Source organism: Eptesicus fuscus, chromosome 15 (genome assembly GCF_027574615.1).
Source record: "Eptesicus fuscus isolate TK198812 chromosome 15, DD_ASM_mEF_20220401, whole genome shotgun sequence".
NCBI lineage: Eukaryota > Metazoa > Chordata > Mammalia > Chiroptera > Vespertilionidae > Eptesicus > Eptesicus fuscus.
In genome coordinates, this window is record NC_072487.1 from 77,864,290 (window position 1) to 77,879,021 (window position 14,732).

General features: G+C 69.5%; 1 protein-coding gene across 1 annotated transcript in view; it reads left to right on the forward strand.

The window, feature by feature from the left end:
* Positions 1–14,732, forward strand: part of COL5A1 (collagen type V alpha 1 chain) — a 103,801-nt gene that overhangs the window by 38,555 nt on the left and 50,514 nt on the right. The window contains exons 6-19 of the mRNA XM_054726870.1: positions 293–430; positions 1,132–1,332; positions 2,134–2,307; positions 2,447–2,503; positions 3,094–3,135; positions 3,285–3,347; positions 8,425–8,499; positions 9,015–9,107; positions 10,225–10,281; positions 10,975–11,028; positions 11,377–11,430; positions 12,458–12,511; positions 12,959–13,012; positions 14,307–14,360. Of these exons, the coding sequence (XP_054582845.1) occupies positions 293–430; positions 1,132–1,332; positions 2,134–2,307; positions 2,447–2,503; positions 3,094–3,135; positions 3,285–3,347; positions 8,425–8,499; positions 9,015–9,107; positions 10,225–10,281; positions 10,975–11,028; positions 11,377–11,430; positions 12,458–12,511; positions 12,959–13,012; positions 14,307–14,360 (1,170 nt within the window). The remainder of the gene's footprint in view (positions 1–292; positions 431–1,131; positions 1,333–2,133; positions 2,308–2,446; positions 2,504–3,093; positions 3,136–3,284; positions 3,348–8,424; positions 8,500–9,014; positions 9,108–10,224; positions 10,282–10,974; positions 11,029–11,376; positions 11,431–12,457; positions 12,512–12,958; positions 13,013–14,306; positions 14,361–14,732) is intronic.

Sequence of the window (14,732 nt, forward strand, 5' to 3'; positions counted from 1 at the left end):
GGGGGGCCCTCCCTCCTGGGGGACAGAGCCGTAGCTGGGCTGGTTGACTGACCCTCGGGTTCTAAAGGGTCAGAGCGACTGGGCCTCTTGGGACTCAGTCTTCTTCGAAGGGGCCCCCGGCCCGTTTCCTCCCTGGACCTCTCCGGGGCTGGCTCAGCTTCCGTCGCTGGAGGGGGTCGCGCCCGGCCGGGGGCATGGCGTTCTGGAGTCCACGCCTCCCGCCGAGCCCGGCGTGGGGAGAGCGGGGTCTCCTGACCGGCCCCTCCATCCTCACGAGCCTGTCTCCTCCCAGTACCCGGAGGGCGACGGGGACAGCGAGCCCTACTACTACGAGTACCCCTACTACGAGGACACGGACGACCCCAGCAAGGAGCCCGCCGCCACCAAGGAGCCCGTGGAGGCCGCTAAGGAGACCACGGAGATTGCCGAGGTGCGGCCCGGCGGGCAGTGGGGCCGGCGCGGGGAGGGGGAGGGGGAGGGGGAGGGGGAGGAAGGAAGCTGTGGCGTGAATGTGGGGCCGCCCAGGAGGCGGGGGTGGAGGCTCGGCCCCATGGGATGGCCCCATGGGATGCATGTCGGGAGAGGGTGTCGGTGGTGACCTGTGACCTCAGGGGCTGAGGGGTGAGGGGCGCCGTCCCTCCCCAAGGTGCTGGGAGACTGGCTTATCCTGCTCTGTCTGGGACGTTCTCACTCTTTTTTGTTAGTCCTCACCCGAGGGGAATTCCCATTGATTTTTAGAGAGAGGGCGAGAGAGAGGGAGAGAGAGAGAAATATTGATGTGTGAGACACACATCGATTGGTTGCCTCCTGCACACCCCGCCCGGGGCTGGGGATCGGGCCTGCACCCGAGGTACGTGCCCTTGACCGGGAATCGAACCCGAGACCCTTCAGTCCTCAGGCCGGCGCTCCATCCACTGAGCCACACCAGCCAGGGCACGCTCTCTGACTTCTAAGACAGGCGTCGGAGATACAGCTCACCCTTCCCAAGTGTGGGGTCCGTTCCCAGCATCCTCCTGGCTGGGCTGCCTCCTCCCGGGGCCCGGGGCGGCCCGGCACCCAGAGTCCACGGGGGTCTTGGCTGAATGGGCAGAGGAACCCCGGGACCCAGCCCTGCCTCTCCCCGCCCCTCAGGAGCTGACGCTGCCCCCCACGGGGGCCCCTGCCGTGCCCGACACCAGCGAGGGGGCCGGGAAGGAGGACCCGGACCCGCTGGACTACGACTACGTGCCCAGCGAGGACTACTACACGCCGGCCCCGTACGAGGACAGCTACGGCGAGGGCCTCGGGGCCGAGGTGCCCACCGGCACGGCCGGCACCGCCAACGCCTCCAACGTAATTGCCTTTCTTCCGCGTGGGCTTGGCGGGCGGGGCCGGGAGGTCGGGACCCCGGGTTCTTCGCTCGGCCTCCCCGGTGCCTGCTGCCTGCCGACGCCGGGCGGTTGGGAATCGCGGGCCACCGAGCGGCTCTCCGTGCCGTCACTTGCTCATCTGCACGTGGAGGGCATGCGCCCTGCCCCGAGGCGTCCGGTTCCGGCGGAGGCGGGCGAGGCGGGTGCCGGCAGACCCACCGTGTCCGGTCCGGGGCCGGGGCGGGTCCGGCTGGACAGGGGCTCGAGCCGGGGACCTGGACGCGTGAGGCGGCTGCTCCTGGGCAGTGGCCTGGGGGCCGGACCTGTGTTCTCAGTCACGCGTGGCCCCCAGGCGCCGCCTCCGGGGCTGTCGCCAGCTTTTGGGTTGGGGAGGGACCCGGCACAGCGCCCGGCACGTGGGAGACGTAACCCTTTGTGCGCCGTGAGCGTCTACGCACGCTAGGCTGGCTTCCGTTCTGGACGCGTGGCAGTTAACTGGCCACGTTCTCGGCGGCCACGGAGTGGACACACTGTCCTCCTGGTGCGGACCCCTGTGTCGCGGGCGGGGGGTTAGGGTCATGTTATCCCGCGACCCTGAGGCCCGTCACGGCCGAGGGCCCGGGCGCGGAGAGTGAGGAGCGGGGAGACCCCGGGCACCCCAGCAGCTGCCCCAGGAGTTAGGCTCCAGGCCTGGAGGCCGCGGACCCCGAGCCCCGGGTCGAGGCGCGCAGCCCAGCGGGGAGGGCCTCTCTGCGGCCGCCCTGACGCCGCCCTCTGCCCCCAGCCGGGCCCGCCCCCCGCGGAGGGGAAGGAGGACCCGGACGGGGACTTCACGGAGGAGACCATCAAGAACCTGGACGAGAACGAGAGCTACTACGACCCCTACTACGACCCCACCGTGTCCCCGTCCGAGATCGGGCCGGGCATGCCCGCCAACCAGGACACCGTCTTCGAGGGGGTGAGCGCGGCGCGGCCTTCGTTGGGGCGTCGGGGGCGTGGCGTCCGGGGGGCCCTGCTGGGGAAGCGTGATCACGGACTCACGGTCTCCTCCGCCTCCCTGTCCCTCGTTCCCTCTCCGTCTGCGCTCCTCACCCCAGATCGACGGGCCGCGGGGCGAGAAAGGTCAAAAGGGAGAACCCGCCATCATCGAACCCGTAAGGACCTTTTCTATCCTGGTCTCTCTGGTCCGCGGGGGGCCAGGGTCCACGGGGGGCCAGGGTCCGCGGGGGGCCAGGGTCCGCGGGGGGCCAGGGTCCGTGGGGGGCCAGGGTCCGTGGGGGGCCAGGGTCCGTGGGGGGCCAGGGTCCATGGGGGGCCAAGGTCCAGGGGGCCAGGGTCCGTGGGGGGCCAGGGTCCGCAGGGGTCAGGGTCGGCGGGGGGCCAGGGTCCATGGGGGGCCAGGGTCCGCGGGGGGCCAGGGTCCATGGGAGGCCAGGAGCTGGGTGGGGCCAGGGTCCGCGGGGGTCAGGGTCTGTGGGGGTGAGGGTCCATGGGGGGGCCAGGATCTGTGGGGGGCCAGGGTCCATGGAGGGCCAGGGTCCGTGGGGGGCCAGAGTCCGCAGGAGCCAGGGTCTGTGGGGGGCCAGGGTCCTGGGGCCCAGGGTCCGGGGAGGCCAGGGTCCGCGGGGGTCAGGGTCCAGGGGGGCCAGGGTCCGGGGGGCCCAGGGCCCGGGGGCCCAGGGTCCGGGGGGCCTGCAGGCCGGGCTCCGGGTCTCAGCGCCCCTGTCCTGTCCCCTCCTTCCAGGGCATGCTCTTGGAGGGGCCGCCCGGCCCCGAAGGCCCCGCGGTGAGTGTCATCTTCATTCCCATGACGTGCGGGAGGCGCTGCGGCGGGCGATCAGGGACCCCCTTAAACTCCTGACGGAAGAGGAGGGTTCGGACGGGGGCTGCGTGGCGCCTCTCTGAACTCTGCTCTGAATTTATTTCTAATTCCAGGGCCTCCCAGGACCTCCAGGGACCATGGGTCCCACGGGCCAAGTGGGCGACCCTGGAGAAAGGGTAAGGGCCGCTGGGCTCCCGGGTCCCTCGCTCCACAGGCTCGCCCCGTGTGCCCTGCTCTGTGACGGGCGTTGCCATGGCGACTTCCTTCTCCGAGTTGCCCTGGCCCCATAGCCTCTCACGCCACCCGCTTCCTGCGCCCAGTCTCCTCGGGGTGAGGGGCGGTCGGCTCTGGCCTGGGGCTGGGGCAGGCGACCCCGTGCCAGTAAGACCCAGCGTGCTCTGTCCCACCGAGGCCGCCAGTGGCGGTCAGGACACGGCGAGGGCCGGCCGCCCTGCATCCGTGTGACAGCGACCCAGCAGCTCAGGGCTGTGTGCACAACCCCGGAGTCTGCGAGGACCCTTCCTCGTCCGAGAACCCCGGCCTCGATTCCCTCTGGCCCCCTTCTCTCCTGGAAATCAAGGGGGGCTTGCTCTGGAGCAGATGGGTGCATCCCGGGGTCCCCCTGGTCAGAGGGAGGCGCCTCGGGGTCCCTGCAGGAGGGATGAGGACTGGACCCAGGAGGTCGCAGTTCCATTCTGACACCTAGTGGGGCTTTGTGGTACTGCAGCTTGAGGGCACCTGCTCAGCGTGGCTTCTAGTCTTTTCCTCTCACGTTGGTTTCTGTGCGGGACTGACGAGCAGCCCTGTGACAGCGGCTGAGCCGCGGTGAGAGCGCGTGTGTGTGCCCTAATGGGCGTCCCCCAGGGCCCGGCGCGGCCGGGAGCAGCCGTGTGGTGTGGCAGGTGCCTGAGGCCTGCCGGAAGCTGCCCCGCAGGGAGGCCCACAGGGAGGCCAGGGGTTTGCCTGTCAGGCCCTGGGGCCGTGGGCGGTGCCCGGGGCGATTGGCCGGATGCCCGCGGTGGAGCCACGGAGCGCTGGGTCAGGAGGAGGCTCCCCTGGCTCCCTGTGGCCGGTGACCTCAGCGTCCCGCCTGGGTGGAGCCTCGAGCAGGACTCTGCCATTTGTGTGTACCTGTGTGTATATCTCTGTGTGTATGTGTGTGCGTGCATGTGCGTAAAGCTCTTTGTGTGCACGCGTGTGTATGTGTGCATGTGTGTATGTATATGGCCGGTGGCTCTGGGGGCCCAGAGTAGGCAGCTTGTTCTCCATGGCAGGGCCTCAGCTGACCTATAGGCTGCCTGGCTCCCGTGGTCCCTGGCTGGCTGGCATCCTGCTCCCCCCGCTCACCCCCCTTTCTCCCCCCCCCCCCCCCGCCACCATCGGGCCTGCTCTCCCGCCTCATGGCCTGAATGCTGCCGTGGGCTGCGTGTCAAAGCCCGCGGGAGACGGGGGGCGCTGGTCCCCCACAGCTGTCAGCAGCTGGACCCGTGAGCGTGGCCAATCCACACGTCAAAGAGAGGGGCCACGTGGCACAGCAGACGCTGTTTCTCTCTGAGATGTGGGAGGGGATCATGCGCTGTGCATGGTGCCGGACATGACTGAGCTCTCTCAACCTCAGTGTTGCTCCCTGTGTCTGTCCGAGCAGGTGCTCCCCGTGTCTGAGCAGGTGCTCCCCGTGTGTCCGAGCAGGTGCTCCCTGTGTGTCTGAGCAGGTGCTCCCCGTGTGTCTGAGCAGGTGCTCCCTGTGTGTCTGAGCAGGTGCTCCCCGTGTCCGAGCAGGTGCTCCCCGTGTATCTGAGCAGGTGCTCCCTGTGTGTCTGAGCAGGTGCTCCCCGTGTCTGAGCAGGTGCTCCCCGTGTGTCTGAGCAGGTGCTCCCCGTGTCTGATCAGGTGCTCCCTGTGTGTCCAAGCAGGTGCTCCCCATGTCCGAGCAGGTGCTCCCCGTGTCTGAGCAGGTGCTCCCCGTGTCTGTCCGAGCAGGTGCTCCCCATGTCCGAGCAGGTGCTCCCCGTGTGTCCGAGCAGGTGCTCCCCGTGTCTGAGCAGGTGCTCCCCGTGTCTGTCTGAGCAGGTGCTCCCTGTCTGTCCGAGCAGGTGCTCCCCGTGTCTGAGCAGGTGCTCCCCGTGTCTGAGCAGGTGCTCCCCGTGTCTGTCTGAGCAGGTGCTCCCCGTGTGTCTGAGCAGATGCTCCCCATGTCCGAGCAGGTGCTCCCCGTGTCTGAGCAGGTGCTCCCCGTGTGTCTGAGCAGGTGCTCCCCGTGTGTCTGAGCAGGTGCTCCCCGTGTGTCTGAGCAGGTGCTCCCCATGTCTGAGCAGGTGCTCCCCGTGTGTCTGAGCAGGTGCTCCCTGTGTGTCTGAGCAGGTGCTCCCCGTGTCCGAGCAGGTGCTCCCCGTGTCTGAGCAGGTGCTCCCCGTGTCCGAGCAGGTGCTCCCTGTGTCTGAGCAGGTGCTCCCCGTGTCTGAGCAGGTGCTCCCCGTGTCTGAGCAGGTGCTCCCCGTGTCTGAGCAGGTGCTCCCCGTGTCCGAGCAGGTGCTCCCCGTGTCTGAGCAGGTGCTCCCCGTGTCCGAGCAGGTGCTCCCCGTGTCCGAGCAGGTGCTCCCCGTGTGTCTGAGCAGGTGCTCCCCGTGTCCGAGCGGGTGCTCTCCGTGTCTGAGTGGGTGCTCCCGTGTCTGAGCGGGTGCTCCCCGTGTCCGAGCGGGTGCTCCCCGTGTCTGAGCAGGTGCTCCCCGTGTGTCTGAGCAGGTGCTCCCCGTGTCCGAGCAGATGCTCCCCGTGTCTGAGCAGGTGCTCCCTGTGTGTCTGAGCAGGTGCTCCCTGTGTCTGAGCAGGTGCTCCCCATGTCTGTCAGAGCAGGGGCTCCCCGTGTGTCTGAGCAGGTGCTCCCCGTGTCCGAGCAGGTGCTCCCCGTGTGTCTGAGCAGGTGCTCCCCGTGTGTCTGAGCAGGTGCTCCCCGTGTCCGAGCAGGTGCTCCCTGTGTGTCTGAGCAGGTGCTCCCCGTGTCTGTCTGAGCAGGTGCTCCCTGTGTGTCCGAGCAGGTGCTCCCTGTGTCTGAGCAGGTGCTCCCCGTGTGTCCGAGCAGGTGCTCCCTGTGTCTGAGCAGGTGCTCCCCGTGTGTCTGAGCAGGTGCTCCCCGTGTCCGAGCAGGTGCTCCCTGTGTGTCTGAGCAGGTGCTCCCCGTGTCTGAGCAGGTGCTCCCCGTGTGTCTGAGCAGGTGCTCCCTGTGTCCGAGCAGGTGCTCCCCGTGTGTCTGAGCAGGTGCTCCCCGTGTCTGAGCAGGTGCTCCCCGTGTGTCTGAGCAGGTGCTCCCCGTGTGTCTGAGCAGGTGCTCCCCGTGTGTCCGAGCAGGTGCTCCCCGTGTGTCTGAGCAGGTGCTCCCCGTGTGTCCGAGCAGGTGCTCCCCGTGTGTCTGAGCAGGTGCTCCCCGTGTGTCTGAGCAGGTGCTCCCTGTGTGTCTGAGCAGGTGCTCCCCGTGTCCGAGCAGGTGCTCCCTGTGTGTCTGAGCAGGTGCTCCCCGTGTGTCTGAGCAGGTGCTCCCCGTGTGTCTGAGCAGGTGCTCCCCGTGTGTCTGAGCAGGTGCTCCCGTGTCCGAGCAGATGCTCCCTGTGTCTGAGCAGGTGCTCCCCGTGTCTGAGCAGGTGCTCCCCGTGTGTCTGAGCAGGTGCTCCCCGTGTGTCTGAGCAGGTGCTACCCGTGTCTGAGCAGGTGCTCCCCGTGTGTCTGAGCAGGTGCTCCCCGTGTGTCTGAGCAGGTGCTCCCCGTGTGTCTGAGCAGGTGCTCCCCGTGTGTCCGAGCAGGTGCTCCCCGTGTCTGAGCAGGTGCTCCCCGTGTCTGAGCAGGGGCTCCCCGTGTGTCTGAGCAGGTGCTCCCTGTGTCTGAGCAGGTGCTCCCCGTGTCTGTCTGAGCAGGTGCTCCCCGTGTGTCTGAGCAGGTGCTCCCTGTCTGTCCGAGCAGGTGCTCCCCGTGTCTGAGCAGGTGCTCCCCGTGTGTCTGAGCAGGTGCTCCCCGTGTGTCTGAGCAGGTGCTCCCCGTGTCCGAGCAGGTGCTCCCCGTGTGTCTGAGCAGGTGCTCCCCGTGTCTGAGCAGGTGCTCCCCGTGTGTCTGAGCAGGTGCTCCCTGTGTCCGAGCAGGTGCTCCCCGTGTGTCTGAGCAGGTGCTCCCCGTGTCTGAGCAGGTGCTCCCCGTGTGTCTGAGCAGGTGCTCCCCGTGTGTCTGAGCAGGTGCTCCCCGTGTGTCCGAGCAGATGCTCCCCGTGTGTCTGAGCAGGTGCTCCCCGTGTGTCCGAGCAGGTGCTCCCCGTGTGTCTGAGCAGGTGCTCCCCGTGTGTCTGAGCAGGTGCTCCCCGTGTGTCTGAGCAGGTGCTTCCCGTGTCTGAGCAGGTGCTCCCCGTGTGTCTGAGCAGGTGCTCCCCGTGTCCGAGCAGGGGCTCCCCGTGTGTCTGAGCAGGTGCTCCCGTGTCCGAGCAGGTGCTCCCCGTGTCTGAGCAGGTGCTCCCCGTGTCTGAGCAGGTGCTCCCCGTGTGTCTGAGCAGGTGCTCCCCGTGTGTCTGAGCAGGTGCTCCCCATGTCTGAGCAGGTGCTCCCCGTGTGTCTGAGCAGGTGCTCCCCGTGTGTCTGAGCAGGTGCTCCCCGTGTGTCTGAGCAGGTGCTCCCTGTCTGTCCGAGCAGGTGCTCCCCGTGTCTGAGCAGGTGCTCCCCGTGTCCGAGCAGGTGCTCCCCGTGTCCGAGCAGGTGCTCCCCGTGTCTGAGCAGGTGCTCCCCGTGTGTCCGAGCAGGTGCTCCCTGTGTCCGAGTAGGTGCTCCCGTGTGTCCGAGCAGGTGGCCGGTTGACCACCTTCCCTCTGAGCAGCCCCACGCAGAGTCAGCGGGGCGGACGGGCCTCACTGTCAGCGCGGAGGAGTCCCTCTGAGCAGCCAGGCCGGCTCTGCCGCCGTCCGGTTTGGGGCGGAGACCTGGAAGGGGTGTGCTCGGGGTGGACGCCCCGATGCTCCATCCCTGACCTCCTGGAGTGTCGCCTCTCTGGACCCGCGCGGACTCCTCCTTCCTCATCCCTCTGCCCGGGAGCACCTCCCCATCCCCTCCCACAGCGACACCCCTCCTCTGGGCTCGGGTCTGGAATATTCCAGCCGCGGGGCCTTGCACTGCTCTGTGCTTGTCCAGTGTGTCCCCGCTGGGCCGTGGCTCCCCACCCCTCCCGCCCAGCCCAGCTCCGTCCCCCTGCACCCTGACCAGGCCCTCTCGGCCCCTCTGTCCACAGGGTCCCCCTGGGCGACCGGGTCTGCCGGGGGCCGACGGGCTGCCCGGCCCCCCTGGGACCATGCTCATGCTGCCCGTGAGTACCCCGACTTGTGGGGGTGCGTGGCCGAGGGGGGTGCGTGGCCGAGGGGGGTGCGTGGCCGATGGGGGTGTGGCCGATGGGGAGTGGGCCCCGGGCTCTGTTTCTGAGGGGGACAATCTCCTGGCCACAGACTCGCCCCAACCAGGGCACCCCGTGTCCTAGAGGCAGGCTCCTGGTGGCGGGGGGGGGGGCGCCTTCGCAGAGTGGACCCCAGGGGCGCCCAGGGCTGCCCCCTCAGAGGGGGTGGAGTCAGGTCCCTGGGGGAAAGCTGTGCCCTCTGCCTGGTGTCGGACACCCCCCGTCACCACTGGGACCCCGAGTGGGCGTGCTCGCCAGCCGGTCCCTCTGGGAGCTTGCCCTGCCCGTGACCTTGTGGGTGGAGGTCAGGGGCACCTCCTTCACGGGGAGCCCAGGCCTCGGGAGAGTATGTGGTTGGTCGGCGGGCACGGGAGGGGTCCAGTGTGGCACCCACATCAGAGCCCCTGGGTGACCCCGTCTTACACCCACAGTTCCGGTTTGGAGGGGGTGGCGATGCCGGCTCCAAAGGCCCCATGGTCTCAGCCCAGGAGTCCCAGGCTCAAGCCATCCTGCAGCAGGCGCGGGTGAGTGGGGGTCCTGGGGGTGGGGCACGGGGGCACAGGGCCCGCCCCCTGCAGCAGGCGCGGGTGAGGGTCCCTGTGATGGGTGCACACCTCTGAGAGCCTCTCGCTCGGCCTGGGGTCCCGCGGGGCCTTTGTGTCCTCACCGCTCCGCCGTGCGCGTGAGCTGGTCAGCGAGCTGAGACCGAGAGGTGAGGCCGGAGTGAGGGACGCCCTGTGCGCTGGGCGTGGCGGGCGCCGCTCAGCAGCCTCGCCGCCGTGTCCGAGGCCCCGGCCCGCGGGAGGCGCCGATGATCAGAGCGTGGGCAGTTGTGGGGCGGCTAGAGCTTCGCGTGGCCGCGGAGGAGGAACTGCCACGGGGTGCCGTGCGGAGCGTGACCGAGCCGGCGGCCAAGGCTCGTCGCCCGCCCGCTGGCCGGTAGCCGGTGCCGTAAGAGGAGCCGGTGGGGGGCGGGGGCGGCCGGGTTTTGAAACAAAACCTCTTCCCACCGGAAACGGCTCCTTGTGGGCGGGGTGGGCGCAGTCAGCGCGGGCGGGAGGTTGGCTGCGGGCGGGGGCGGGTGGGCGGGTGGGTGGGAGGCCGGGGAGGACACCCCCACGGTGTCTGCTGGAGGCGGCTCCCAGCTGCTGCCTCTGGAACGGAGTTCCCCCCAGAAGGGCTCCCCAACCCCTGGAGGGCGCCAGACGCCTCGGAATAAAACGCTGCTCAGCTGGAGCACGCGTGTAGGACACACGCCGTCCAGCCAGGGGCTGTTGCCGGCTCACTCCGAGGGCGGGGGCTGGGGAGCCAGGAAGGAGGTCAGCACGAGGCTCTGAGCACCCAAGTGGGCGCACCCTCCCCAAAGCGGGAGAGGCACCACCTGGGTCCACCCCGCCTCCTCTGTTCCCGTCCCGACTCTCGTGGCTGGTGTGGGAGCCCCAGAGGAGCCGAGGGGGTGGCTCTGGGCTGCCTCCGACCGCCTCCCAGCGAGCTGCCCCTGCCCCAGCCTCTCCTGCCCCAGCCTCTCCTGCCCCAGCCTCTCCTGCCCCAGCGGCTCCTGCCCCAGCGGCTCCGGTCCCAGCGGCCCCTGGCCCTGGCCGCCACTCACCTCGGCTCAGCCGGTCCTGTTTTCTCTTGCAGCTGGCGTTGAGGGGCCCGGCCGGCCCCATGGGTCTGACCGGGAGGCCTGGCCCCGTGGTAAGTCACCAGCGGGGGAGCTGGGGCACGCGGTGAGGGTGGGAGAGGAGAGGGCGCCTTTAGCGTCACCCGCTGACTCGCTGGCGCTGGCGGGGAGGGCCCTGGGCGGGCGGGGCCTGCGTGGGGCCGGGAAGCCTCGGCGCGGGCACTGGCTGCGGCTTTGCCCGGGGCTCTGGGCCTCTTCCTTCCGGGGGGTCAGCTGAGTGCAGTGTGTGGGGCACGGGGCCTGCAGAGGGGACCCCGGGGGCTGCACGGAGGTTCAAACGCTCCGTGTCCCCACCGCCGTTCCCCGGAGAGAGATGTGGCCGCTGCCCCCCTTCCTGGGCCCCCGCCCCCCCCCCCCCCCCGCTTATACTCAGCGCCCTCCCTGTGGGCGTGGCTCGGGCGCCCCCTCCGGCATCCTGCCTGGCTGCGGGCCCTGGGATGTCCGCACACGGCCTGAGCCGCAGACTGCCCCCCGACCCCCCGTGGTCAAGTTCACCCCGAAGGTCACCGTGGCTCTGTGGCTCTGGTCCCCCCACTGTCCACAGTTTCCATGGAAACTAGGAAGAGACCCAAACCATGAGCCCTCCAGGCTGGGTCCCCGCCCTCACGGGGAGCCCTGCCCACGGGGGATCCCAGTCATTTCTGCGCCCCAACCCCGCCCCCCGCAGCCGTTCCTGCCGCGTTCCTTAACCAGCCGTGTCCCCACAGGGCCCCCCCGGGAGCGGAGGTTTGAAGGGCGAGCCGGGCGACATGGGTCCGCAGGTGCGTCGGCCCCTCGGCTGGGCTTCTTTGAAGGGGCGTCTCCGGGGTGGGAGGCTGTGACTCGGGCGGGGGGGGGGGGGTGCCCCGAAGGCTGCATGTCTTCCAGGAAGTCCGTGGCATTGCCGCTGGGTGGGAAGGGGGAGGGACCAGAAGAACAGGTGACCGCGGCGGGCGGCGGCTGGCGCTTCCCTGCCCGGCCCTCCCTCCGGGCGGCGGGTCCCTCGCCCTGTCCCTGGGGTGGGTGCCTTCGAGTTTGCAGCTCGGAGGACAAGCCACAGGGACAAGAATTTGCTTTTGTCTCTGAGACACCGGGGCAGGAACTGACCTTTGCCCTTTGACCTCGGACAGGGCCCCCGAGGGGTGCAGGGCCCGCCCGGCCCGACCGGAAAGCCTGGAAGAAGGGTGAGTGTTTCCTGGCTCCCTGACCGGCCGGGCACCGACGGGGCGGGGGTCCGAGCTGTGGGCCCCGCATGCCCTCCGAGCAGGCCGGGCACCGACGGGGCGGGGGTCCGAGCCGTGGGCCCCCCATGCCCTCCGTGCAGGCCGGGCACCGACGGGGCGGGGGTCCGAGCCGTGGGCCCCCCATGCCCTCTGTGCAGTCCAGGCACCGACGGGGCGGGGGTCCGAGCCGTGGGTCCCCCATGCCCTCTGTGCAGGCGGGGCACCGACGGGGCGGGGGTCCGAGCCGTGGGCCCCCCACGCCCTCCGAGCAGGCGGGGCCAGAAAGCCGGTTGCCGCCTCCTGTGTCCCAGGCAGGGCCGTCCCCCTGCCGGTCCCCTCCCGGGCGAGCCGAGCCCACTGTGCCTCTCCCAGGACTCGCCTCCCCGGCCTCCCCGGCCTCCGTCCTGAGCGAGCGCATTTAGTTTAACAAACGTTTTCAAATATATATTTTGATTGATGTCAGAGAGGAAGGGAGAGAAAGAGAGAGAAACATCAGTGAGGAGAGAGAATCATTGATCGCTGCCTCCTGCACGCCCCACCCTGGGGATCGAGCCCGCAGCCAGGCCTGTGCCCCGACCGGGAATGGCACTGGGACCTCCTGGTTCACAGGTCGATGCTCAGCCCCTGAGCCACGCGGCCGGGCCTGAGCACCCAGACTTTAGCTTGAATTCCGAGCGGCGAAAAGGAACTGCGCTGGATGGACGTCAGGGCCCCCGCTCCCCCGTCTCGGCCGGCAGCCCCACAGGCTGACCTGGTCCCTTGGTCCCTCTCCCCCCGAGAGGTCTCGCCTGCCGCCTCATGCCGTCGCCTCCAGGCGCAGACGGGCACGTGGCGTCGCCGCTGCTGGCCGTCCCGGATGGCGAGGCCCGGGAGCAGAGCCCCTGGGGGCGTCCAGCCGCCGGACTCCGGTTCCGGCCGTCGGGCTGGGCACTGTCCTTGGCTCCACGGGAAGCCGCTCGGTGCTGACCCTTTGCCTCCTGTGTTCCAGGGCCGGGCTGGCAGTGACGGCGCGAGAGGGATGCCTGGCCAGACCGGCCCCAAGGTAGGCGCCACGCACGGCCCCGCGTGTCCTGGCCACGGCGTCGCTGTCCTCGTGCTGGTGACGTGGCTGGCACGCCGGTTATAATGACGGACGTGATTACGGGGACATGTAGCTATGCTCACACCCGTATGGGCAGGGTCTGGGGGGAGGGAGGATCTGTTTGGGCCCCTCTGGGCCCAGGCGTGTGCCCTGACCGGCATCAATCGCTCTGTGACCGCGGGGTTGGCGGGTGAATTTCGCGAGCACGTGTGACAGTTTGGCGGCAGATCTGCTCCTCCTGTGTGGGAGGTGAGCAGAGGGGGTGGCCCTGGGACAGGAGGGGAGAGGAGGTGGGGATAGGGACCCCGGCCAGGGACAGGCAGGGGCCCGGGGCCTGGGGCGCATCGACGCTGCCCGGACGGCCATCCCTGTGCGGCGTGGCCCTGAGCAGCCTCTGTCCTCCCGCAGGGTGACCGCGGCTTCGACGGGCTGGCGGGGCTGCCCGGAGAGAAGGGCCACCGGGTGAGTGCGGCGGGGGGGGGGGAGGGGGGGGGCGGGGGGCGGGGAGGGGCAGCGCCCGGCCCGGGGTCCCAGTGGCCGGCGTGCGGCAGGCGATGTCTCCTGAAGGCACCTCCTGGGGGCGATGGCCGCGGCGTGAGGCCGGGCCGGGGGAGGCGCCCAGGAGCGGTCCTCTCCGGCGTGGGACGGGGAAGCGGCGGGCCGGCACGAGGGCGCGGGGGCAGCTCCTCTGGGAAAACACCTGGTGGACGGGCCCGGAAGGCGTGGCCGCACCCTCTGCGCGGGCTCCGCACGCCGCTCCGAGCAGCTCACTGGGGGTTCTCTCCTGTGACACACATGGCGCCTCTTTTACTTAATTAATTAATTTACTTAAATATGCTTTTATTGATTTCAGAGAGGGAGCGAGAGAGAGAGAGAGAGAGAGAGAGAGACATCAATGATGAGGGAGAATCATTGATCGGCTGCCTCCCGCACGCCCCCTGTTGGGGATTGAGCTGTAACCCAGGCATGTGCCCTTGACCAGAATCAAACCCGGGACCCTTCAGTCCGCAGGCCGGCGCTCTATCCACTGAGCCAAACCGGCTAGGGCATGACGCCTCTTTTATATTTAAGCACATTCTGGACATGCAGGCACGTGTGTGCACACGCACAGAGACACATGCACACACGTGAACACACATGCTCGTGCACACATGCATGTGAGCACAGACACGTGCATATGTGCACACGCGAACACAGGCACATGCAGGCACACACATGCACGTGCGCGCACACTGTCAGGGGGGTCCATCGGCACACTCTGACGCTGAGAAGCGATCGCTGCGGCTCAGCCAGTGCTGCTCGCCGGCCCCCAGCAGCCCCGCGGGAGGCGGAGGCGGGCGGCGCTGAGCGGGCCAGTCCCTCTGCCTGACCGGAGCGGGCATGGCGCCCCGGCCGCGTGCGAGGCCTGAAGCCGCAGGGACATGAGGCGGACCAACCCTCACGGCGCCCCGTCCTGGCCGGTGGCCTCTCCGGAGTGGGGGGTGCGGGCTGGGGGTCGGTGGGTGTCTGGGGGCGTGCACGCCTGCGGCCCCTGGGCCGGGTCTAGCACAGCTGTCCCCAGGACAGGGTTCCGGGTGCCAGTCTTTGCAGGGGAGCCGGCCAGGCCTCACCCCGTCTCCCACAGATCCCCCCGGACTCCACGAGGGGCTGCGTGGGGGTGGGGTTCGGTCTCAGAACGAGAGACAGCCACGTGGGGGACGTGGGACAGGCGTGCGTGACCCGCTCCGGTGCTAACCTGGCTCTGGTTGGCTCCTAGGGTGACCCTGGCCCCTCGGGCCCGCCGGGACCCCCGGGAGAAGACGGAGACAGGGTACGTACCCGCCGCCTCGCCGCCCTGCCTGCCCCTCCCCTCGGAGCTTGGCAGGGGCAGTGCATGTGGCATGCTGGTCGGTGGCAGGGACATGCGTGTGGAGAGTGGGCGAGGCAGGCGGGACCGTGGGGGAACTGGGGGGTGGGGGCGCCCAGAGCCCAGACAAAAGCAAACGGCAGATTCCTGCTGGTCGGGGCGTCAGGTCCCGAAGTCCCTCTCCTGCAGGGACCGGCGCCCGGGGGAGGGGGGGGGTGTCGCTGGGAGGAGGGGAGTCAGCAGGTGGCGAGGGGCGGAGCTCGGGGTGGGGAGTCTGGAGGTGACTGTGGCCTGGGGTGGGGAGGCAGAGGCTGGGTGCGGGGCCCCTGAGGCAGG